We start from the raw sequence: 23,297 nt of genomic DNA on the forward strand, positions 1-23,297 counted from the left end.
GGGGTCCCGGTCCTGGAGTGATGGGTGGGTGCTGTGCCCCCTCCCTGCTGGGAGAACCCCAAATCCCAAAGCTGGGATGGTGCTTGGCTCTAGGAAGCTGCTTGGCTCCAGCTTCCTGCTGGGATATGGGTGGATTGGGAGGTGCTGAAGGGTTTTGGGGGCTGTATCCCACCCTCATAGGGCACCATACAGTGGGTTTGGGGTGGCACCTCAGTGGCTTCCCTTCCAGCATCCCTGGAGCCTTCCTGGACAGGATTTATGGGCAGCATGTTCCCGGGATGGGGACTGTTCCAGAAGGGTGTAGGCAAGCTCTGGGACGACACGTGGGACTTCCATGTCCGCCCTTCCTGCAGTTTAATTTCCACCCCTGTTGCTATGGAGCTGGATCACGGCCCTGCCTCCCTCTTCCCTACTCCTGTCGTCTGGGAGTGGGATATTTGGCCATCTTTGTGTCACTTAGTGGGAGCAGAGCACTTGGTGGCCCAGCCTCACTGCAGGGCTGGTGACACCCCTATGGACAAGGGACATGGTGGGGAAAGCTTTTAATGGCAGCACAGAGGAGATGGCTGGAGAATTCTGGAGGAGATAGCCGGAGAATTCCAGGAGATTTGGCCTCTGGAGTGGTGGGACAGGCTCAGTAAGCAGAGTCCTGGATGTCATCGTAGTCGCTGCCCTCGGAAAAGTCGGGATCCTCCCCGTGTTCCCAGGAAGGATAGGATGGATCTGACCAGCCTGCAGAAACAGAGCCCATCAGGAGGATTTGGGGATGCCCAGAACTCCCTGTGTGCCCCACCTCCAGCGCAGGATCCCCACCTGGATGTGAGGAGGGATCTCCGGGGGGCTCTGTCTCCTGCACATTCTCGTACCACTCCCCCGAGGAGGTGCTGGAGCTGCCGTCGGGATCGGGATCTGCCGGAGCTGCAGGTACCCAGGGCTGGGAGGGTGCTGGGGCGGGCGCTGCCGGGGGAGCTGGGAGGAGCAGAGTCACCAAATGGCACTTTCCAGCCCTGCTCCCTCTCCATGGGGTCCCATTTCCTCACTGAGGCTGAACCCATCCATCTTCCCATCCTTGGGGTCCCTCTATCCCTGCTCCCAAACCTGCTCCTCTACTTGGGGTCCCTGAACACTCATTCCCTCCCCATCCCTGGGGTCTCTGCATCCCTTTTTCCCATCCTTGGGGTATCCCCCTCCCTGCTCCCATCCCTGCTCCCACACTTCCCACCTGTGCCGTAGCCCTGGCCGGGGGCTGCTGGGTGCTGCTGGGTGCCATGGGCAGGGGGGGGAATGCTGCCATTCCAATAGGGCTCCGTGGCTGAGGATGAGGATGAGCTGGAGGAGCTGCGGAGTGGGGGGCCCGGCCTGGGCGGCTCTGTGGGAACAAGGGCATCAAATGTGGGAACAAAGATATTGGAAGAGGGGGTGGCCACTCTTCCATCCATGGGATAGACCCCCCCTTGTGTCATACCATCCTCAGGGAATGGCTCCATCCTGTCCTGGCTGGGTCTCAGAGAGAGAAGATCCTCCCTGGGATGCCGGCGCAGGGAGTCTGTGGGAAGGGCAAAGGGGTGGGAACATCCTGGGTGACAGGGATCCCAGGACAGGGCCTCAGGGATCCCAGAGCACATCCCCAGAGGAAGTGGGATGCTCACTGTAGAAGGTGGACAGGGCGATGGGAGGCTTGCTGCTGAACTCATAATATTCCGAGTCAGAATCAGAATCCTTGGAAATGGCTGTGATCAGACAGTCTGGGGGGTGACAAGGGGATGTGGCATCCGTCACCAGCTGGCACCTATGGCCCCACAGTCCCTGGGGGGACCTGCCAGACCCACCTGATCCTTTGGGAAGGCTGGTGGGAGTCTCCCTGTAGTCGTTGGGGATCCCGGAGGGTGCGCTGGGGCTCTGGCAGCTGTGGTTCGCCAGGACTGGCATGGGTATTCCCAAGGAGGACATGGCTGTGGGGACAACGGGATGCACCCACTCCATGGCTAAGCTGAGCCCAAAAAGTGGGGATTGTGTCCCAGTTCCATGTCCGGATCCAGAACTCCTTACCACTCCTCTTCCTCAGCCTCAGCAGGGCAGCGGAAAAGGCCAGCACGGAGAGCAGGAGCAGCGTGGCCAGCACCAGGCACAGGACAAAGAGGGCACTGTCCACTGGTGGTGTCCCCAAGGTCGGGGTCCCCTCCTCAGCTGGGACAGAGAACAGACACAGCTCATCCCACATGAATCTTACCTCCTGGGAATTTTACCCTGATCCCAGGGAATGGCTGAGCGCTCAGACACTCACCCTGCAGGACAGTGACATTCCTGGGCGTCACCTCAGCCGAGGTGGGCGTTGGCGTCTCCAAACCCAGGGAGCCTGGAAAGGGTGAGAACAGAAATCGGATGCTTGGGAGAGAGCAGGACCCAGGCTGTGCTTCAAATCCCATCGGGAAGGCTGCGGTACCATTGCAGATGACCCCGGCGGCCCAGGATTGGTAACAGGGCGCGGATTTGTTGAAGGTCCAGTGGCACTGTGCCAGCGAGGGCTGCAGGCTCCCGCACATGTACGTCATCTTCCCGGGGAGCGTGTGTCTGAAGGCAGGCCGCTGGAGCGCATCCCCGCATCCCAGCGTCCGGCACAGCACCGTGGCCTCCGAGTCGTACCAGGAGCTGTTACACACCGTGCTCCAAGTGCCACGGAAAAACACCTCCACCCTGCCGGCACACCCGTCCCGGCCTCCGGAGAGCCGCCACTCCTGGTGTTCTGCGGGAAGAGCGCAGAGGTGAGGATGCGCCATCCACACCCCCCGCTCTGGAATATTCCAAACCCACCTGAGCAAACCACGCCGGCGTCCTCCTTGTGGCTGCAGTCGTGCTCCGGCATGGCCGGGCATTCCCAGAGGTCCCGCTCGTGTCCCTGGCATCCCACCTCATCCCGGAGGATGGGGCCGTGCCCGCGGCCGAAGGAGGCGTTGCCCTGGGCTCTCACGGCGCGGCCGCACCGGAGCTGGCGGCACACCACGTCGGCGTCGGGCATGTCCCAGCCATCGTCACACACCGTCCCCCACGTCCCCTCCTGCTCCAGCTCCACCCGGCCCTCGCAGCGGCTCCGGCCGCCCGCCAGCCGGAGTGCTCTGGGACCTGGGAGATGCAGCGGGAAGGGTGAGCTGGCATCATCCCAGAATCCCAAAAAGTGGGTGTAGGGATGTCCCTCTCCCTCCCACACTCACCTGGTGTCACCGAGGTGTTCCCTGTCGGAGTATTGGGAGATTCCGTTGTTTCTGTGGGGACTGTGGGGAGAAAGGACGGAGGGATGAGGAGCTGAGCCCCCCAGGATTCCCAGTTCGCAGGGGTGCATCCCAAACCCATCAAAATGTGGCCAAGAGGATTCTCCCAGCTGTGAGTGACACAGTGGGAATCCCCCCAGGCTCTGGCAAAGTGGTCATGGAGCTGTTGCATCCCAAAAATCAATCCCTATGTGCCTCAGGATGTTTCTCAAGGCTAAATCCTGGTATGGGACCTGCTGGGAGAATTCAGCCTTAAATATGGGATTACTGGTACACGAGTCAGTGGTGGAAGAGCTGAAATTTGGGATGTCATCCTGCATCCATGTTGTTTCCGCCTTCCGGTTCATCCCTGCAGACTCAGAGGGGCTGGATCTGTCTGTACCCACCTGCCTACACCCATTCCAGAGCCACAGGTGAGTGGGTGATCCACTTATCCCTAAAAATGCCCCATTTGGCTCCTCCAGGGGGAAGGATTCAGCCTCAGAAGTGAGGCATCCAGGGGGCTACTTGGGTGGGAATCCTGGGAAGACACCAGAGCTGGTGCAGTGTGGATTGGAATTAAAAAGTTAAAGGAAAAGGCCAGGGATGAGGGGAGAAGGTGGGAATGAGCTGCTGCAGGCAGGGATGGAGGTGTGACAAGGGCGGAAATGGGGTGATGGGGCCGTTTCCTGATCAATTGGAGGCCTCGAAGCAGCTCCTGGCAGACATTTTGGCAGCCAAACAATCCCAAATCCTGCCAGCGTAGGGATGACAGGGGCATCACATCCCAAAACCATCCAGGGGGTACATGAGAGACAGGATGGGCTTCACGCCCTGAGTGTCACCCTGTTCCCGAAGGGATTGTAGGTGGGATGGCTCCGAGAGCACCTTTATGGGCTTAGGGTCCCCTTCTAGGGGTTCCCAGGGTGCTTTTGTGGGGATCCAAGGGGACCTTAACCCTTAGGAGACCCCCCAAGCCTTAGGATACCCTTTCAGGGGATCCCTTTCCCTCCGAGTGTGTTGAGGGGCAGCATCCTCCACCACTGACACCCCTGTAGGTACCCCCCAGAACCCCCAGCGCTCTCCATCCCAGGGAGGTGGCAGGACCCCGACCCCCAAATCTGTGGCTCCACCACCCCAAGGTCCCAAGAGAGCGAAAGCAAGGGCCAGGATGGGGACGGCGACGTACCTCGTGCAAGTGCCACCGCAGAAAGAGCCACCAAGAGCAGGCAGAGCCCCCCCATCCCATCAGCGGGGCAGCCCCATGGAATTCAGGGGTCTGGGATTCGGGAGGTCCCTCTCTCAGCAGCCTGGGGACGTGGCTTGGCCGTGCCCCTGCTCTCCGGCAGCTCCGGGAGTGTGGCGGTGGGCAGGAAGCCGACTCAGTGCTGTGGGGTGGAGGAGGGTGATGGGGTGGCTCCATCCTGCCCTGGCGGGGAGGAAACAGAGTTTTGGGGACCCCAGAGACCCTCCGGGGCACGGGAGCCTCGTGGGTCTGGTGCTCCCAGCGCGGGGGACACAGATCTGGTGGAGCCATCGTGATCTGCAGCTTGTTTGTGCCTCCGGGTTGTGGATTTGGGGTGGTGGCACGGGGGGACTCGGGGCCTCCCGCGATGTGGGACATCTGTGGGGTGATGAAGAGCCAGGAATTCCCCTCTTCTCCCTGATTTTTGGAGTCAATGTTACCTGCAGCTCCACATCCTGAGCCTCTTCCAGCACTTGCAGGATCACCCCAGAACCTTCCAGGAATATTAGGTGAGGGGTGAGGCTGGAATTTCCACAGGTGGGAGGTGGGGCATCCCAGGAGACATTGATCCCCACCGTGGGTGAGGGCTGGGAGTCAGCTGAACACCTGGGGGACCCAGGATGCTGGGAAGGGGGCACAGGACTCCAGTCACCCCATCTCAGCAGGGTTTTGGGAAGTTTGGGGAAGCTGGGAGGAGAGTGACGTGGTGGGGGATCTCCTGCTGTTCCCCAGGGTGTCTTGGGATTGCTGGGACTTACTGGGAAGCTGGAAGAGTGGGAATCCCCGTGGCCACTAATATAGGGAGGTGCTGAGGGCACATTTGGGAATGTCAGGGCGGGGACATGCAGTACCAGGCTGGTGTTGGGGTTGGAAAGGTGGAGGAGGAAGATGGCAGGAGAGGGAGGAAGGAGATCCCTTATCCCAAGGTGACCCCAGCTGGGCCACAGCCAGGCCCAGCCCTGGATTCAATCTCGTGACCAGCTCCCACGTGAAGCCAAGGTCAAGGGCATGTGCCCATTCCCAGGAGGCTGGCACTGCCAGGGGGGCAGGGTGGTACCCGGTGTCAGGATCACAGGAGATGGCACGGAGGAGAATCTCAATTGTTTTTTTAAATACTTTATTTTTGTAACAACGTCAGAATTAAAAATTTTCCATAAATACCAGCCCCTGGCAGCCCCTTCCCGGGCATTCCCGATAAAAAATGTGTACAAAACGGATGCGTGGCCGGGGTGAAGGTGGGGGGATACAGGATCCTCCCCGGGATCAGACCACAGGAATCATCACCACCATCATCATCACCACTATGAACACCATGTCGCAATGAGACCCAAAGCAATAAGAGCATCCCAAATTCCTCCCTGGTGCCGCTGGGATCCAGCCCCCATAAGGATAGGGCTGGGAGACCCCCCCTCACCCTCTGTGGGCACCTCGGGGTGGTCCCAGGAGGCCACCAGTGGTCCCCGGCCCATCCCTCTGGGAAGGGGGGTCAGTGTCCCCCCAGCATGGCACAGGGAGGAGGTTGGGCCCTTACTGGTTTGACCGGGAACTGGGGAGTCCGGGAGTTGCCCCCTCGGGGTCAGGAGCTGCCGCGGATCCTCTCCATGTAGCTCCGGAGCTCCTCAGGATCCCGCAGCCCCATGTCCTCGCACACCCAGCGGATGTCGTCCTCGCTGGCCACCAGGATAGACTGGACGTGGGGGGTGGCTGGGGGGGGCTCCTCGGGGACACGGGGGGGCCCGAAGGTGACAAACTCCACCCGCTTCCTGCGGCCACCCCCGGGAGCCGATCCCTCCTTGCGGGGCGGCGGCGCTGCGGGGGCCGGGGAGCCGGGGGGAGCCCCGTCCTCACTGGAGCCCGGGGGGCCCCCACAGCCACAGGGGGGGCCCGGGGATGCAGGGGGTTCCGGCTGCCGGCGATCCGGCTGTGGCCGATCCAGCTGCTGCCGATCCAGCTGCCGGCTCAGCTCTTCCTGGTCGGTGCCCAGCCAGACCCAGTTGTGGGGTTGTGGGGCCGAGGGGGCCCCGCCTGGCTCGGGCAGCTCCTTCTGCTGGTAGCGGAGCACGAAGAAGATGCAGTTGACAAGGAAGATGAAGATGGCGAGGCAGAAGACTCCCAGGAGCACGTACATCCCAATTTCCAGGTCAGTCACCCGCTCCGGAGCCTTCACCATCTCCTCCTCCTCCTCTTCCTCCTCCTCTTCCATGCCGGCACGGTTGCGTCCGTAGCCTTCCTCCTCATCCTCCTCCGAGGAGGACCCCTGGAGCTTGGTGGCTGCTGGCCCCACGCCCACGGGGTCCCTCTGTCCCACGGTCACCGCTTCCCCAGACATGGCGCCCTCAGCCCGCGGGAAGGGCCGGGGGCTCCCGGGAGAGGGCACCCCCACCTCAAGCCAGGCGGTGCCGGTGGCCAGGGCGGCTGCACGGTGCCGGCCACGCCGGCACGGATCCGGGGGGTGCAGGCTGAGCTGGAGCAGGGCCCCCCGGCCCGGCCCCTCGGCCACCACCCACGGGTGGGCAGCGGGGACCCCAGGGGACCCCCTGACGGTGGCAACGGCGCGGTCGAGGGATGTCACGGTCAAGGCCACGTCGTGCCACCCGTAAAGCTCCAGCGGGGCCAGCGTGTGGTCGGAGAAGGACAGCCAGACGGACAGGGTCGCTTCCTGGCAGGATGACAAGCGGGATGGCAGAGGTTTGGGGGACACCGGGGAGCCTGGGGTCACCCCCCACCCGTCTCACCTGCTTGAGGGCCCGTAGCGTGGGTGTCCCCAGGACGGTGGCGGTGACCACCCCAGGATGATCCGGCTGTGTCCGCAGGGATAAGGAGAGCCCAGCCACCACCTGGGCGTGGAGCTCTGTCACCGCCACCTTCTCCTCAGAAACCACCAGTGTCTGCTCCCCCAGGATGGAGTCAGAGAGCGGGGAGCGCACCTGGAAGCAGCTTGTGAGTCCCCCAACATCCCTCATAGCCACTGTTTCCTCTTCCCATCCTGTGCCAGCCCCTCAGTTCCCTCCCTCCCTGTATCCTACCCAGCTGCCACTGGGACAATTTCCAGTCCCCCAGCTCCATCCTTGCAACCTTCCCACACCCCGAAATCTTCCCAGGATCCTCCAAATTCCCCACAAACAACCCCTGTTTACCTCCACGGAGGTGACTCCAGGCTCCCGGCCCACCACCACAGCCCCCACTTCCAGTGAGGCCACGCGGGGGTCCTGGACACGGGTCCGGGCAGCCACCAGGTGGGTGACATCCAGGAGCCACTCAGGGCCGGGCAGGTAGGACAGGTGCCGGCCACCATCCAGGGGGTGGGCCACAAAGTGTGCTAGGACACGGAGCCCCGTGCGCTGGAACTGGGGCCGGCAGCCACGCGCCCGCCGCTCCGGCTCCTCTGCGGGGTCCTCGGACTCCACCACGGCACTGGGGACAGGGGACACAGACAGGGTGACAAGAGCCCGAGGATGGGGTGACAAGGAGTGCGCCAGGGGCAGGGGAACAGGGATTGCAGGACAGGGTGATGAGAATCCCGGAACACAGGAGCGTGTTGGGGGCTCACTAATGCATCCCCACACATCAGGTCCCAGCCCCATTCCCATCTCCCCCTTTTCCCACCATCCCATTCTGTAGGCCTCACCTGTCAGGCCCCCCGGGCAGCCTCCAGCCACGGAGCTGCTCCAGGATGGGATCTCCCAGCTGGACACGGAGCGGGAGCAGCGGAGCCCAGACGGAGAAGCTCAGCTCCGTCCGCAGCCGGCGCACCCAGAAATCCACGTGGGCCCCCCGCGCCCCTCGGCTCTCCTTGCCCCCCACGAACACCAGGTCGCAGGAATCCGACACCTGCAAGGGCACGTGGAATTCCAAGGAAATCTCCCAGGGTGAGGTGGGATAACGAGGGGATAGCAGGACTCACCTGCAGCACCTGCTTGTCAGCGGATTCGCATCCTACGGGATCCGTGAGCTCGGACACTCCACCCCCTGCTTCCACAGCCACCAGTTTGACCGGGATAACGCGGGGGATCCCAGTCAGCGGCGCCGTGTTCAGGATCTCCAGCTCCTGGAAGCACAGTGGGATGAGGGGACTCTTCCCGTGGGATGGAGGACTGGAATGGGATAGGGACACCCACCTGCACCAGCGGAACGAGGGCACGGATGTCCCGCTCTGACACCTGGATTTCCCAGACCAGTTTGTCCTTCTGTGCCTCGGGATCCTGGCCGGGATACTCCACCTGCCACGTGAGGGGCCGCGCCGGCGCCAGCCCCCCCGTCCCGTTTTCCACAGCCACATCCAGGTGCAGGAACTCGGCCGGCTCGGACACCCTGCGGCACCACACCGGGATCAGGGCAGAACAACCCACAATTCCCACCGGGATGGGGGATTGGGATATTCCCTACCTGGAGCTGTCGGGGATGGCAGGGATGTCCCCAAGCTGCCGGCATGTCACCACAGCCGTGGAGTGCTTGGGACCACGGGAATGCTCCAGGTGCACGCTCCAGGTGCTGGGAATTGTGGGACGGGCAGAGACCACCTGCAGGCCCTTCTTGGCCTTGATCCTGTGGGGCACATGGTGTCACACAGTGTCAGCTGGTGTCACACAACACCCCAAAATGTCACACAGTGTTAAACAGTGTCACACAGTGTCAGACAGTGTCCCACAGTGTCACTCACAATCACTCGGTGTCAGTCACGGTCACACAGTGTCACTCACTGTCACACAGTGTCGTCACACAGTATCAGATCCTGTCAGCTGGTATCAAGCGGTGTCACACAGTGTCACAGACACACTGTCACACAACTCAGTGCACATGGTATCAAATGCTCACATACTGCCACAAATTGCCACACAATGTCACAGACTGTCACACAGTGTCACTAACTGTCACAGTGTGTCACTCACAGTCACACACTGTAACACACTTTCAAATAGTGCCACACAGCGTCCCACGGTGTCCCCATTGTCCCCGCTCTCACCTCAGGGTCAGGCTGTCAGCAGTGAAGTTGTGGCGCAGGGCGATGGTGGCCGTGAAGCGCTGCCCGGGCCGCAGGGGGACATTGGGGACACGCAGCAGCACCTTCTCATCCAGCCGCACCTCCTGCCGCCGCTCCGGCTCTCCTGCCCGCAGCTCCAGCATTCCCAGGAATCTGGGAGCCTCCCGCTCCCGACCCCCGCATTCCCCCACGCTGTAGTGCAGCTCAGCCGGTTCTGGGCGTTCCGGAGGCTCCACGGGGTCGGAATCTCGCCGGTGGCTCCGGTGGGAATGAAAGGATCTCGGGGAGAACCAGCGTGGAGGGATCTCCAGTTCTACCACACACACACCCAGTGGGGCCTGCAGGGGAGAGAGGCTCCTGGGATTGGGCTGGGCGGGGAGCTGTGGGTCCCCAGGGTCCCCAGGGTGGCACTGACCTGCAGGCGACATGTCCCCCGGGCCACCCGCCCGCGGTGGTGAGCATGGAGGGTGACACAGGGGAGATCCCGAGCTCTGGAGTGATCCCAATCCCTTGAAGAATCCCAGTTCCCAGGATGGTCCTGCTGCTGGTCCTTGAGGTGGTCCCAGTACTTGGGGTGATTGTGGATCCCAGGGTGGTGCCGGTCCTTGGGATGATCCCGGACTGCATGGTAGTCCTGCTGCTCAGGGTGGTCCTGGTCCCTGGGGTGGTCATGATCCCCAGGGTGATCCCAGTTCCTGGGGTGATCCCGGACCCCAGGGTGGTCCTGCTCCCTGGGATGATCCCAGTCCCTGGGGTGACCCTGACCCCTGGGGTGATCCCAGACTTCAGGGTGATCCCAGACCCCAGGTTGGTCCCAGTCCTTGGGATGATTCCAGGCCCCGGCATGATCCCGCTTCCCAGGCATCCAGTCGGGCCCGTGCAGATGGAAGAGGACACGGGCCACAGGCTCAGCAGGGGACACAGAGCTCTCCAGGGACACGGCACGGATGGCCCAAGCTGCTGAGCTGGGGGGGCTCTCCATGGACACCTCCTGTAAGGACACCAGGATGGTGGTGGGGGCCAGTACACCCTGGGGTGGCCCGGGGGACACAGGATTCTCAGTTACCTGGCGGATGCTGAACGGGGGGTAGGTGGCCTGGACCAGGGGCTGGGATCCAGCACGAAGCAGCAGGAATGTCTCGGAGCGGGTGTGCAGGGAAGAGTTGGGGGCCACGTCCTGATCCACCCTCTGCAGCCGGTAGGACTCGGGCACCCCAAGGACCTCCAGCTCCACCGGCAGGAACACGGGATCCGGGGGCTCCCCATCACCCCTTACTGCAGGTACAAGGATGTGTCACATCCCGCAGGGACACAGTGGAAATGGGGTGTGCAGCTGGGGGTTTTTGTGGCAGCACACTGGGTGACCCCTTGCCTAAGCCACCACATTCTGAGGTCACCCCTGCCATGGCTGCCCCCTCCCGGGGTTATCCCATCCCGGGGTTATCCCATCAGGACTGGGGGGGCCACTCGGTTCCCCCAGTCCTGGCTGCTCACTGTGGAAATGCATTCCCTACTGGGGAGAGGGTTGGAACCGTGTCCTGCAGGGTGGGATCCATGCTCATGGTGCCCTGATCAAAGGGATCCCTCATCACAGGGAGTAGATCCCACCTGGATGCCCGGCCAGGGCTTCCTCACGGCCGGGAATTGATCCCACCGAGAGGATCAGGCGTGCGAGGAGAAAGGCCAGGCAGATCCCAGGATCCAATGGAAAGGGGAGTCCTTCGGGCGGCGGGTTCCCGTGGGGATTAGGAGGAGATTCCCCCCTCGAGATCCCAGCGGATCCCACGTTTCCCGGGTGACCCCCTCGGGATCCCAGGCGGTGGAGGGGGCATGGATCCCGGGGAACGCGGGGAAGGAGGAGGGGGTGAGGTCGCCCCGGCTCCCTGGATCCCGGCGGAACGGAGGGACCCCGAACGTGGGGAAAGGGGAGAATCGACCCGGGTGGCGGGTACACGCGGGAGCGGATCTCGGCAGGACGGAGGGAGGGATTTGGAGCGTGGTCGGAATCGGTGCCCGCTGCTGTTCCCGGTGCCAGTTGCCGTTCCCGATGCCTTTCCCGATGCCGTTCCCACTTACCCGGAGCGCAGAGCAGGGCGGCGGCCAGCAGCGCCAGCCGGGGCGCCGAGGCCATGGCCGGCGGGGGGCTCGGTCCGTCCGCCGGTGCCGCCGGTGCCGGTACCGCCGGTGCCTCCTGTGGCTCCGCCGGTGCCTCCCGTCCCTCCGCCCCCGCGCCGAGACAATGGGGCCGGGGCGGGACCGGCACCGGCGCCGCCTCGTCCCGCCGGGTCCTAAAGCCCGGCCGTGCCCGGTGCTCCGGCTCCTGCTCCACAGCCCGAGCCATATCCCATCTCACTCCCCATTCCCCGCCCTGCTCCCCATCCTCATCCTCACCCCATTCCCCATTGCTATCCCTGCTCCCCATCCCCACCCTCATCCACATCCCCATCACTGCTCCCCATCCTCTTCCTCATCCCTATCCCAATCCTTGCTCCTCATCCCATTCCCAGCCCCACCCAGCACCAGACACCCCCTGCCACACGGAAACCCCCGGAGCAAAACAGGAAGGTGGGAATTCTTTCCCCAGCTGCCATCCATCTTTCCCTGTTCCACCAGGGATACTGGGGACATGGGAAGGACAAGGACATCCATGGCAAGGGGCACGGAGCGAGCGGGAAGCACAGCAGGAACAGCTGAAGGGCAGTAGGATCCTGGCATGGATAAACCACCCTCCTTCCTCCTCCTCCCTTTCCACCCTGAATGGACTGGGGGACCAGTTCTGAGCCTGACCCCCTTCCCCTGGGAAAGCAGCGGGGTCAGGCCAGATAAATCCGTCTTTATTCCAAACCACATTATCAAAACCGTTTAAAAAGCAGCTTAAAACCCAAAACCTGACAGTGAGGGGACCCCAAAACAAGCAGAGCCCCCGGGACGGGGAATGGGATCCCCTCTGCACCCCAAGCCGGCTGGGCTGGGCCAACATCCCCGGCGAGCAGGGACTGTGGGAGCTCTTCTCCCTCACCTGGGGCGTGCGGGGGCTTTTGGGATGAAGGCACTTGTGGCACGTGTAGCAAGGCACAGCCCCCGATTTTGGGGTGCTCCCAGAGGGATGGGGGCATCCCAGGACCCCCGGGAGAACCGGGAAGCAGAGGAGGGGGTGCGGAGGAGCTCAGCAGAGCAGGGGGGACACATGCTTGGGATGGTGGAGCCAAGCTTTGGGGAAGCTTTAGGGGGGCTCAATCCTCCCGGTTCCGGGGCCCCCCAAACTTCTGGCGCCGCCGCAGCTCCTCCACCTTCCACTCCAGGCTCTTCACGGCCGCATCCAGCCGGGCGCTGGGATCCGAGGACGCCACCAGGCTGCCCAGGAAGGTGTAGAGCAGCCACAGGCCCAGCAGCATTCCCGCCTGCACCGTGGGGCTCTCCTGGGAAGCGGCCACGTGCAGGAAGGCTCCCAGGAAAAAGAAAAGCTTCACGCCACGGAGCAGTGGGAGCAGCAGCCCTCGGAGCCGGGCTAGCACCCAGGATCCCACCAGGGCGGCCACTGCCCACAGGAGCACCCTCTGCACTTCCCCGGGAGCCAGCGCCGCCGCTCGTACCAGCCTGTGGCCTGGGAAGGGGATCTGGGAGTCAGCAGTGGAGGTGGCACCAGGAATGGGGGCAGGAGCCGTCCCACGGGGTGAGCCCCACTCACCGTTGATGCTGGAGGCGGCCAGGAGATCCCCCAGGATCCCACAGAGTGTGGTCAGGGCTGCTGAGATCCCAGAGGAAACGATCCAGAGGGCAGTGGAGAGGCTCTGCAGGGAAAGATGGGGATAAGGGAGTGGGAAAATGTCCCATGCCCCTACACAAGGAACTCCAAGGAAGGTTTGGGAATCGGGATCCCACCTCCGACACCATCCGCAGGGGCTGGTGTCCCACCCAGTTTTCCAGGGTGTCCCAAGTGGATCTTCCCAGCCGAAGCAGCAGGTCTTCGGACGTGGTGGCGTGTCCCCGGAATCCCTCCTGGCCATCCTTGGCTCCATCACCCGCTGATCCCATGAGGAATGGGATCCACAGCAGCAGGGCCAGCAGGGCTCGGTGCCCCACGGCACTCCCCATCCTGAAACCTGGGATCTGTGGGGACAGAGAAATGTGGGGATGCTGGGAGGGGGAAACCCTGCTGGTTTTGGGGTCCACTTGCTAGTTTTGGGGTCCCCCAAGCAGGAGGGGAGGCTGGAGGCCCCACAGCCCAGTTCCATGCCCCCCCTCAGCACAGGCCTGGGTGTCCCAGCTATTTTTGGGAACGACAACAGTCAGCGGGACACAGCCAAGGGCACCGGGCCTGGCTGTGAAGGGGGGGCACCCTTTCCCAAAGGAGGGAGCGGGGTGCTCCGGGATGGGACACTGCCACCACTGCCACCCCCGAGACCCCCCCGTGCTCTCCACTTCTCCCCAGTCCCCCCAGGATCTCCCCAGTCCCAGTGTGCCCCACCCCACCCAGTTCCCCCCACTCCCCTGGAACCCCCGATCGCCCCTGTGCCCGCCCCCCCGCTCAGGGCCCTCCACCCGTCACGATCCCCAAAATCCCCCCACTCTTCCCTGGATGTCCCCAGTGCCCACTGGATCCCCAAATCCCTCTGTGCGCACCCCACCCACATCTCCGCGGTCTCCGGGATCCCTCTGATCCCCCCAGGATCCCCCCCAGGTCCCTCTGTACCCACCTCCCACTGTCCCCCCCCAACCCGTAGGATCCCCCCGGTCTCCCCGGGATCCCCCCGAGGAACCCCCACCGCAGCTCCCTCATCCCGCCTATTCCCCCCAGGAGCGCCCCCCGCCCATTTTCCCTCCATTTTCCCCCCGACTTTCCCCCGATTTCCCCCAATTTTCCCCGAATTCCACCCTCCACCCCGGGGTCCCCCCCGACCCCCCCTCACCGGGGCTTCCCTCGGCTCCGCCGCGGGGCACGCCGGGAGCTGTAGTCCCCGGGACCGCCGCGGCGCATGCCGGGAGTGCGGTCACCGTAGCAACAGCGGGAGGCGGGCGGCGGCGCGCGGTGCACGCCGGGAAGCCCCGTTCCCGCCGGCGGGGGGAGCGCGGGGGATGCCGGGACCGCTTCCGGTTCCGGCGGCGGCGGCGCCCGCGTGAGCGCTCGGGAGCGGCGCGGGGGCCGCGCGCGCCAACCGGAACCGGAACCCCGGACCGGAAAGGAGAACCGGAAACAGCTTCGGAAGGGCAGCGGGGCCGTAACCGGAGCGCCGCGACCCCTCGGCCTCCGCCATGGCGCTCATCTGCTCCAGTGAGTGCGGAGAGAGAGCGGCCGCGGGAGTGCGGGGGGGAGCGCTACCGAATGGGGAATCCCGGGCTGCGGGGTGGGGACACCGGGGAGGGAGTTCCCAAACCCACGTTCCCGTCCCGTCCTATCCTTCCCTTTCCCCCGCAGTTTCCAACGAGGTCCCGGAGCACCCGTGTGTGTCGCCCGTGTCCAACCACGTGTACGAGCGGCGGCTGATCGAGAAGTACATCGCGGAGAACGGCACCGACCCTGTCAACAACCAGCCGCTGTCCGAGGAGCAGCTCATCGACATCAAAGGTACCGGGAACGGGTATGGGAAAGGCTCTCCCGGGAAAAGCGGCTCCGAGGTCGGGAATGGCGGTGCCCGAGGTGTTTTTGGGGTTTGAGATCCAAAACTCAGCTGTGGAGGCCGGGAAGGAGAGGGGTAAAGGAGGGATGGTGAAATGGGGAAGGCAAGGGATGGGAGTGTGGCGATCCACAGGGATATTGGGGACACGGATGACTTGTCCATCTTTCTTCCAGTCGCCCACCCGATCCGGCCCAAGCCCCCCTCGGCCACCAGCATCCCGGCCATCCTGAAAGCCCTGCAGGACGAGTGGGTGAGTGCCGGGGGGGCTGCCGGGGCCGGGACCCCGCCGTTCCCCGGCTGACCGCGGCGCTTCCCGGCAGGATGCCGTGATGCTGCACAGCTTCACGCTGCGGCAGCAGCTGCAGACCACGCGCCAGGAGCTGTCCCACGCCCTGTACCAGCACGACGCCGCCTGCAGGGTCATCGCCCGCCTCACCAAGGAGGTCACTGCCGCCAGAGAAGGTGACATGGATGCGTGGTGTTCCTGGGAAGGGGAATTGGGAAGTGCCTTATCCTGGTTTTCCTCTAAACCTGTTGTGGTTTTGCAGCTCTGGCCACGCTGAAGCCTCAGGCCGGGCTCATCGTGCCCCAGGCGGTGCCGTCAGCGCAGCCCAACGTGGCCGTGAGTCCTGCTCCCCATCCCGGCCCTTTTCACACTCATTCCCAACCCTTTTCCCACTCATTGTGCCCAAATTCCCTCTCTGCATGTTCCTTCTCTCTGTGCCACACAGGGTGCTGGCGAGGCCTTGGACCTGGGAGAGCTGGCGGGAATGACCCCAGAGATCATCCAGAAGGTAGGGGCAGCGTTCCACGTGTTCCCCTCTCCATCTCCCCATCGCAGAATTCCCGGGCTGTGCCCACCCTCTTCTTGTTTTCCAGCTCCAAGACAAGGCAACGGTGCTGACCACGGAGCGTAAGAAGGTGAGTGGCCTTACCCTAGGATTTGGAGGGAGTTAGGATGTGCCGTGCTCCAGCCAAGGCTGATGTTTATCCCTGATTTTTCCAGAGGGGCAAGACGGTCCCGGAGGAGCTGGTGAAGCCGGAGGAGTTGAGCAAGTACCGGCAGGTGGCCTCACATGTGGTGAGTGCCAGGATCAGGAAGGACTGGGAAACGCTCACGTGGAGCTGGGAATTGCTTCTTGATTCCTTTTGGGAGGGTTTTGCTGCTTATGGCAGTAATTTGGGATTCTCCTTCACATAGGGGCTGCACAGTGCCAGCATTCCTGGAATTCTTGCCTTGGATCTGTGTCCTTCCGACACCAACAAGATCCTTACTGGTAAGGGAGCTTTCCTGAGGATTTCCCACCTGGGAGTGGATCTCCTTCTCTGTGTTTTTGGGAATTTGAAGAAGGACAAGGGACATGAGGCAGGTGGATTTGGTGTCGGTTGGCTCCACGCTCTCATGCCAGTGCGTCCCGCTTGGTTTTCCAGGTGGAGCCGACAAAAACGTCATCGTGTTCGACAAGAGCTCGGAGCAGATCCTGGCCACGCTCAAGGGCCACACCAAGAAAGTCACCAGCGTCGTCTTCCACCCATCCCAGGTGCGTCTGGCTCTTCCCTCGCTTCCAGGATGCCTCAGATGTGGATATCAGGATCCTCCTCTGCTGGAATCTCCTGCTGGGAGCTCTTGGAGAGGCGAATTCTTCCTGTGTGAACCTTCTGGTGTTGTCCTTATATAGGACTTGGTGTTCTCGGCTTCTCCCGATGCCACCATCCGGATCTGGTCCGTTCCCAATGCCTCCTGTGTCCAGGTGGTCCGTGCCCACGAGGGCTCCGTGACCGGGCTCAGCCTCCACGCCACGGGTGATTACCTGCTCAGCTCCTCGGATGACCAGGTGAATCCCTCCCCATCCCACAGATCCGACCTTTAGCTTCCCACCCCTCCCTTATCCAACGTTCTTCCTCTCTCCCAGTACTGGGCTTTCTCGGATATCCAGACTGGCCGTGTCCTCACCAAGGTGACGGATGAGAGCTCTGGCTGTGGTAAGCTTTGGAGTTAATTTCCCCTATTCTGGGCATCCCTTGACTCCTGGAGTTCATAGGAACAACTTTGGAGGGGTCTTGGTAGCCTTCCCAACCTTCCTGAGTCTTTCCAACCCTTCCAGTCTCATCAACATTCTTGAGTGTTCCCAACTCTCAGAATATTCCCAATTCCCTGTATCTTCCCAACCCTCTGAGTCTCCCCAACCCTCTTGAGCCTTCCCAACCTTCCAGATCTTCCCAACCCTCTTGGGAGTCTTCCCAAGTGTCCAATTCTCCTGCTGTCTCCACAGCTCTCACCTGTGCCCAGTTCCACCCGGACGGGCTCATTTTTGGGACGGGAACGATGGATTCCCAGATCAAGATCTGGGATTTGAAGGTGAGGGCTGATGGGAATGAGTGGGAGCAGGGGTTTGGGGGTGTCTGAGCTTGGTTTGGGGATCAGTCCAAGGAGCAGGACTTTGAGGAATGTTTTTGGAGGTTTCTCCAAAAATCCCAAGATTCCAGCTCCAGAGCAGCTGCTGGTGACACCGTGACCGCTCAGGCCACTTGGGAATGATGCCACATCCTGGCACTGTGATTCCCTCTGCCCACCTTGTCCCCAGGAACGCACCAACGTGGCCAACTTCCCGGGACACTCCGGCCCCATCACCAGCATCGCCTTTTCCGAGAATGGATACTACCTGGCCACGGCAGCCGACGACTCCTCCGTCAAGCTCTGGGATTTGAGGAAGCTCAAAAACTTCAAGACGTTGCAGCTGGATAACAACTTCGAGGTGTGTGATAACCCTCTCTGCTTCAGGAGTTGTGACATCCCAGAAAAGCCAGGTGGAGGTTTTTCAGTGCCTTGTTGTGATTCATCTCCGCAGGTGAAATCCCTGATTTTCGACCAGAGCGGGACCTATCTGGCACTGGGCGGGACCGATGTCCAGATCTACATCTGCAAGCAGTGGACGGAGATCCTCCACTTCACAGGTGAGGGGTTCTGGGAATCATGGAAGTGGCTGGGGCGGGAATGGGACAAATCCACTCGGAATTGTGACCGTGGATTGTTTTCCATCCCCAGAGCACAGTGGTCTGACCACAGGAGTGGCCTTTGGCCACCATGCCAAGTTCATCGCTTCCACAGGCATGGACCGGAGCCTCAAGTTCTACAGCCTGTAGCCCTGGAAGTGGGGCTGGGATTTTTTGGGATTTGGGGTGGGAGGTGGGTGGGAATATCCATGTGGGATTATCAAGTTTCCCTGTTGTAGCTGTTGGTGTAAGGGAAGTCAGACATTGGCTTCCCCGTGCTCCATGGATTTATTGTTTAGGTTTTTTCCCCAATTCTGTGTGTTTTCTGCCTTGAGATTGTTTTGTGCTTGTAACTGATTTGACAAAAAACCCCAATCCCAGCGCTGGTGGAAGTTAGAGGCTGGGATGTGTGGAAGGAGGGAAGGAGGGGAGGACTGTGCAGTTTTGTAAGCAGTTACTTAGTTTCAGTATGGAAATAAAGAATTATTCCCTGTCATCTCAGCTGGAAAAGGCTCCTGTGAAGGCTGGGGTGTAGCAGGGTGGGATTTGGGGGAATCTGTGCCTGCTGCCAGCTTGGGAATGGGGATGAGGGACCCTTTTTCCTTCCCTCCAAAGGACAAACCACCCTTAGAGCCGTGCTTTGCACTGGTTTTATTTTTCCAGCTTTCCCAGAGGCATCCAACAGCAGCCAGGTAGAGGCTGGAGTTGGGAGGAGGAAGAGGGGGAGGAGATAATTTAGAGGGATGAAGGGGTGTTTGGGATGAAGGGGTTTTTAGGGAGCAGAAGGCACTCCTCCCTCAGCCTCTCTGCTGAGTTCCCTCTCTCTTGGGAGCCTCAGGAAAGACAAGGCGTCCCTGGGATGTGACTGTCCCCATGCTGTCACCTGTCCTCCTGTTCCCCGGAGACCTCCGCACTCCTGTGGGGAACAGCAGGTTGGCTTGGGAAGAGGGGGACATGTAGAGGTCTTCCCAAATTCCTGGAGGCTCCCAGACTCACGTGAGGGCACTCCCAGCTGGCAGGAGGGCCGGCAGGGCTCTGGCTGGGCCAGGTGGCACACGGAGGCGCTACAGGAGATGTACACCTGGGAGCCACAGGAATGCCAGTGTCACCTGGGGATCCCCAAAAAGGGTCCCCGAGCCTGAAGAGACCCCCAAAAAGCATTCCCAAGCCTTGAGGAACTCCCAAAAGCAGCGTGAGCTTCCCAACAGTAAGGCTGTGGGCAGCTGAAAGTGAGCTCAGTGCTGGGGTGGGTTTGGAGGTGTTGGGATGAGAGATTCCCAACACTGAGGCATTCCCAACATATGGATTCAGGGGGATCCCCCTCACCTCCCCCTCAAGCACAGCCATTCCGGGGGGCTCCACAAAGGCAAAGGTGGAGATGACAAAGCGCTGGTAGTGGCTCGGGAAGGGAAGCTCCGGAGTGGCCGGACCCATTGGAATCAGCTGTGTCCTGTAGTTGTCCCCTTGGAAGGGACACCTGGGCAGGAAAAAAGGACACTGTGTCAGCTCAGTGAGCCCCTCACTTCCATCTTCCCATCCTTTTCCACTCACCCCTCCACCAGGATGGGCCACTGGGGCTGGGAAGTGGCGTGGGAGCCAGGGGAGGCCCAGCAATGGTGCAGCACCAGCACCAAATTGGGATCCGTCTTCTGCAGCAGCCGGACTTCCACGTAAATGGGGTCCCGGAGCACCCTCACCAGGGGGAAGTCACCCACAGCGTGGTAGGAGCTGTAGGATTCATCTGTGGGAATGTTGGGAGGGGTTGAGTGGGATGGGGAGAGGGATAGGGAGCGGGATGGGGAGCACTCACCGGTGGCGATCCGCAGCTGGAGCCCCAGCGGGCCCAGCATGGCCAGGGCTACGGCTGTGGGGGGCACGGCCACCTGCACTCCCAAGGGAAGGAGGTCACTGGAGTTGTAGATGCACCGAGCTCGGAGACTGGGGAAAAGAAGGAGAGAAAGGAGGGAGACTCCCAAATCCTCCGTCAGCCCCCTCAGCCCAAGTTGTGGAGACACCACCAGGGATGTGGCAGGAGTGAGGGTTGGTTTGATCCAAGGGGGGGATCCAGGCTCTCCTGCCTCCATTTTTCCACCCTCTTGCCTTACATATAGACGCTGTCCCGAGTGACGGAGCCGCGGGGGGATCCCTGGACATCGATGGTGGAGATCAGCTGGTTCTCATAGATCAGCTTGTCCTCAATGACCTGTGTAGGGAACACTGGACTGGGAAACATCCTGGGGGATGCACGGATCAGGATTTGAGGCAGGGAGGCAGCGTGTGGGTGACTCCTTTATCCTGAAGTTTTGGAGGGACTGGGAGCATCCTGGGGGCACTTCTATCCTGGAGTGACCCCACCTTGCCCACCTGGGGGTTCTCTGGGGTTTTCCCGCCCTACCTGGACGGTGGTGCCGCAGTGGGTGACCGGGAAGCGGAACATGACGAAGGCCTCGGACACGTGGCGGGGCTCGCATCCCGCCTGGCTGCTGGCCAGCCTCACGCTGTCCAGGTTGTACGGCAGGGACACCATTCCCCGTGGGACCACCAGGACAAAGTGTCCCTCCAGCAGGCACTGCACGGTGGCTGCGACACCACGGAGAGGCTCCATCACTCTGAACACCCTCTCCTGGCCCCGGGGAGGGATTTTGGGACATGCCTCCGGGTGTCCTACCGGTATTCCCGTAATAGCAGGGTGTGGTACGGTCCATGTCGTCATAGCAGCATCCCGCCTGCAGGCATGCATCCCGTCCCTGTGGAGCCACGCACGGCATCCGGCCCACCGGCACCTGGCACTGCTCCCGTGTCAGCTGCGTTCCTGGCGGGAAGCAGAGAGGGGACACAGCAGGAATGTGGGTTGAAAAAGCACCTCGAGGCTGTTTCCCTTTGTCCCAGCATCCCATCTTCCTGCCTTACCTGCCCCTGGCGAGGGGTAGAAGAGCGCTGTGGGCTGCAGCAGGCTGGGCTGGGCGTGAATCCCCGGTTGCAGCAATCCAGGCTGGGGCTGCAGCCCAGGGCGTCCCGGGCCTGGCTGGGGCTCAGCCTGGAGTCCAGGGCTGATGAAACCTGGCCAGGATGAGAGTCCTGGGTGCACCAAAGCCGGGCTGGGATGGAGCAGCCCAGTGTGGCCTGGGAGCCCAGTCTGGGAGTTGGAGTGATGATTGGGATGAGATATTCCTGGCTGGTTTAGGGGCTGAGCTCCCGGGCTCAGGAATCCTGCTGGAGTCTGGGCACCAGTGGAGGTCAAGCCAGGTTGGTTGTAGGATACAGACCCTGGGCGAACCCCCGGCTGGTTTTGACCCCCAGGCTGGTTGTGGGATCCAGACCCTGGGCGAATCCCTGGTTGGTTTTGACCCACGGAATGCATCATCCCAGGCTGGTTGTAGGATACAGACCCTGGGCGGTTCCCTGGTTGGTTTTGACCCACGGAATTCATCATTCCAGGCTGGTTGTAGGATACAGACCCTGGGCGGTTCCCTGGTTGGTTTTGACCCACGGAATTCATCATTCCAGGCTGGTTGTAGGATACAGACCCTGGGCGGTTCCCTGGTTGGTTTTGACCCACAGAATGCGTCATCCCAGGCTGGTTGTGGGATCCAGACCCTGGGCGAATCCCTGGTTGGTTTTGACCCACGGAATGCATCATCCCAGGCTGGTTGTAGGATACAGACCCTGGGCGATTCCCAGGTTGGTTTTGACCCACGGAATGCATCATCCCAGGCTGGTTGTGGGATCCAGACCCTGGGCGGTTCCCAGGTTGGTTTTGACCCATGGAATGCATCATCCCAGGCTGGTTGTGGGATCCAGACCCTGGACGAATCCCTGGCTGGTTTTGACCCCCAAGATGCATCATCCCAGGCTGGTTGTGGGATCCAGACCCTGGACGAATCCCAGGTTGGTTTTGACCCACAGAATGCATCATCCCAGGCTGGTTGTAGGATACAGACCCTGGACGCAGGTGCCCCGGCTGGGTCTGACCCCCGTGATGCCCCAGACTCGGATGGCTTTGGGATACAAGCACTGGGCGAAGCATCCCTGGCTGGCTCTGCCCCCCAGACTGGGGTGGCTGCACTGCTGGGTGGAAAAAGGTTCCCTGGATTTGGCTGACAGGACGAACCCCACCAGGCTGGGACAGAAGCCCCAGGTGGGCTGGACTGGAATGGTGCTGGGTCCCAGGAAGCACTGAGCTGGGCTGGTACTGTCCCACAGTGTGAACCTGCTCCACGTGATCTTGGGATGAGAAGTGGGATCCCGTGAGGGTGAGGGAGGACTCCGAGAGCTGGTGCAGGCCGGTGTGGGAGATCAGCACTCCACTGTCCCGGGTCTTCCCCCAGGTTCCATCTGGGAGCATCTCAGAGCCACCTGGCTTGGGACAGGTCATGTTGACCTCGTAGGAGGTGACGGGGATCCCGCTGGACAGCAGCTCCTCCAGCTGCACCCGCAGGATGTGGCGGTTCTCCTGCGGGGGGACACGAGGGACAGTCACCCCCATCCTGCTAGAGGGGACCATGGAGGGGATGGGAGCGTCACCTTGAACTGGACATGGCAGCCCTTGTAGCCAGAGGAGAAGATGACAGAGCCGTCCTCCCTGGAATTCAGCCAGTGGAGGCAGATGGAACAGTTGGCCACGTCAAAGCGGGAGCCAAACTCGTCTGGGGGGACACCATGGACGCGGGGATGTGACACATCCATGTGCACGGAAACCCCCCGGGCAGCAGCAACAGCTCATCCAAGCCCTTGGGCTCATCCCATTGGGACACCATCCCCACAGAACACGCTGGGACTAAGGGGAATCCCAGAGAAATCCAGCACCCCAAGGGGATCCAGGGAGTCCCCCACTCACCCAGAACCTTGAAGCGGACGGTGCGGCCGTGGGACGGGAAGACCAAGAGCTGCATTCCCAACTCTCCGCAGTCGTGGCGGTACTGCAGGAGTGCCACGGTGGCTCTGGGCCACGGGGACAGGAGGAAGAGGAGCAGGAGGAAGGAGCAGCTCCGTCCCATGGCGGTGACACGGACGGAGCACAGGGCTCCACGGTGTGGATTTATATCCAGATGGCTGGGATGGGGGGGGAACCAGGATCAGCTGATCCCGTGGGATGAGCTCTGCCCAGGGCTCCTCGCTCCCGTGCTGCCAGTGACCTCAGTGCCCCAGCCCTGTGGTCACCTCCTGTGGCTGTGTCACGGTGACCAGGGACAAACCAAGCTTATCCCACACTT

General features: G+C 62.0%; 5 protein-coding genes across 6 annotated transcripts; 1 reads left to right on the forward strand and 4 right to left on the reverse strand.

Moving 5' to 3' along the window:
* Positions 1-634: 634 nt before the first annotated feature.
* CD6 (CD6 molecule) lies at positions 635-5,805 on the reverse strand (the record flags this gene model as incomplete). The annotated part of the gene is made up of 14 exons (XM_084208734.1): positions 635-732; positions 814-945; positions 1,223-1,369; positions 1,466-1,546; positions 1,650-1,745; positions 1,830-1,952; positions 2,050-2,187; positions 2,285-2,356; positions 2,444-2,743; positions 2,812-3,120; positions 3,210-3,269; positions 4,674-4,869; positions 4,932-5,114; positions 5,761-5,805. The coding sequence occupies 14 exons, from the start codon at positions 5,803-5,805 to the stop codon at positions 635-637; spliced, it is 1,980 nt and encodes a 659-aa protein (XP_084064860.1).
* On the reverse strand, positions 5,631-11,658 carry TMEM132A (transmembrane protein 132A). Its single transcript, XM_084207851.1, has 11 exons — positions 11,549-11,658; positions 10,539-10,747; positions 9,888-10,463; positions 9,455-9,810; positions 8,878-9,036; positions 8,610-8,802; positions 8,396-8,539; positions 8,120-8,322; positions 7,629-7,905; positions 7,227-7,418; positions 5,631-7,150 (listed from the first exon to the last, which is right to left on the reverse strand). The coding sequence occupies exons 1-11, from the start codon at positions 11,601-11,603 to the stop codon at positions 6,068-6,070; spliced, it is 3,447 nt and encodes a 1,148-aa protein (XP_084063977.1). The 5' UTR covers positions 11,604-11,658; the 3' UTR covers positions 5,631-6,067.
* A 632-nt stretch (positions 11,659-12,290) lies between these two features.
* TMEM109 (transmembrane protein 109) lies at positions 12,291-14,528 on the reverse strand. Of its 2 annotated transcripts, XM_084208258.1 has the most exons (4): positions 14,383-14,528; positions 13,355-13,582; positions 13,161-13,263; positions 12,291-13,076 (listed from the first exon to the last, which is right to left on the reverse strand). In XM_084208258.1, the coding sequence occupies exons 2-4, from the start codon at positions 13,565-13,567 to the stop codon at positions 12,706-12,708; spliced, it is 687 nt and encodes a 228-aa protein (XP_084064384.1). In that variant the 5' UTR covers positions 13,568-13,582; positions 14,383-14,528; the 3' UTR covers positions 12,291-12,705. The 2 variants fall into 2 exon arrangements, with proteins under 2 accessions (XP_084064384.1, XP_084064385.1); XM_084208259.1 differs by lacking the exon at positions 14,383-14,528 and having other exon boundaries at positions 13,355-13,836.
* Positions 14,529-14,589: 61 nt separating this feature from the next.
* Positions 14,590-18,574, forward strand: PRPF19 (pre-mRNA processing factor 19). Its single transcript, XM_084208257.1, has 16 exons — positions 14,590-14,744; positions 14,889-15,038; positions 15,264-15,340; positions 15,411-15,552; positions 15,639-15,712; positions 15,822-15,884; positions 15,970-16,011; positions 16,097-16,171; positions 16,292-16,367; positions 16,522-16,631; positions 16,770-16,925; positions 17,004-17,073; positions 17,364-17,449; positions 17,676-17,846; positions 17,940-18,045; positions 18,137-18,574. The coding sequence occupies exons 1-16, from the start codon at positions 14,726-14,728 to the stop codon at positions 18,232-18,234; spliced, it is 1,515 nt and encodes a 504-aa protein (XP_084064383.1). The 5' UTR covers positions 14,590-14,725; the 3' UTR covers positions 18,235-18,574.
* A 307-nt stretch (positions 18,575-18,881) lies between these two features.
* ZP1 (zona pellucida glycoprotein 1) lies at positions 18,882-23,081 on the reverse strand (the record flags this gene model as incomplete). Its single annotated transcript, XM_084208736.1, has 12 exons — positions 18,882-19,000; positions 19,081-19,165; positions 19,411-19,561; positions 19,636-19,825; positions 19,895-20,022; positions 20,190-20,287; positions 20,480-20,664; positions 20,753-20,896; positions 20,995-21,182; positions 22,278-22,537; positions 22,609-22,730; positions 22,922-23,081. The coding sequence occupies 12 exons, from the start codon at positions 23,079-23,081 to the stop codon at positions 18,882-18,884; spliced, it is 1,830 nt and encodes a 609-aa protein (XP_084064862.1).
* Between the last annotated feature and the right edge of the window lie 216 nt (positions 23,082-23,297).

This window comes from Fringilla coelebs (assembly GCF_963513975.1).
Source record: "Fringilla coelebs genome assembly, chromosome: 6".
Taxonomy (NCBI): domain Eukaryota; kingdom Metazoa; phylum Chordata; class Aves; order Passeriformes; family Fringillidae; genus Fringilla; species Fringilla coelebs.

What these genes read in the sequence shown, in the direction of transcription:
- PRPF19 (XM_084208257.1), top strand. An exon ending in AAGCCCTGCAGGACGAGTGG is followed by an intron (nt 15,341 to 15,410) that starts GTGAGTGCCGGG and finishes GCTTCCCGGCAG; the next exon opens with GATGCCGTGATGCTGCACAG. An exon ending in TCAGCTCCTCGGATGACCAG is followed by an intron (nt 16,926 to 17,003) that starts GTGAATCCCTCC and finishes CCTCTCTCCCAG; the next exon opens with TACTGGGCTTTCTCGGATAT.
- TMEM132A (XM_084207851.1), bottom strand. Translation starts at nt 11,603, where the DNA reads ATGGCCTCGGCGCCCCGGCTGGCGCTGCTGGCCGCCGCCCTGCTCTGC. An exon ending in GGGGGACATGTCGCCTGCAG is followed by an intron (nt 9,811 to 9,887) that starts GTCAGTGCCACC and finishes TCTCCCCTGCAG; the next exon opens with GCCCCACTGGGTGTGTGTGT. An exon ending in CTGGAGTCACCTCCGTGGAG is followed by an intron (nt 7,419 to 7,628) that starts GTAAACAGGGGT and finishes AGCTGCTTCCAG; the next exon opens with GTGCGCTCCCCGCTCTCTGA.
- TMEM109 (XM_084208258.1), bottom strand. Translation starts at nt 13,567, where the DNA reads ATGGGGAGTGCCGTGGGGCACCGAGCCCTGCTGGCCCTGCTGCTGTGG. An exon ending in CCCTGCGGATGGTGTCGGAG is followed by an intron (nt 13,264 to 13,354) that starts GTGGGATCCCGA and finishes CTTTCCCTGCAG; the next exon opens with AGCCTCTCCACTGCCCTCTG. An exon ending in GGCCGCCTCCAGCATCAACG is followed by an intron (nt 13,077 to 13,160) that starts GTGAGTGGGGCT and finishes TCCCCTTCCCAG; the next exon opens with GCCACAGGCTGGTACGAGCG.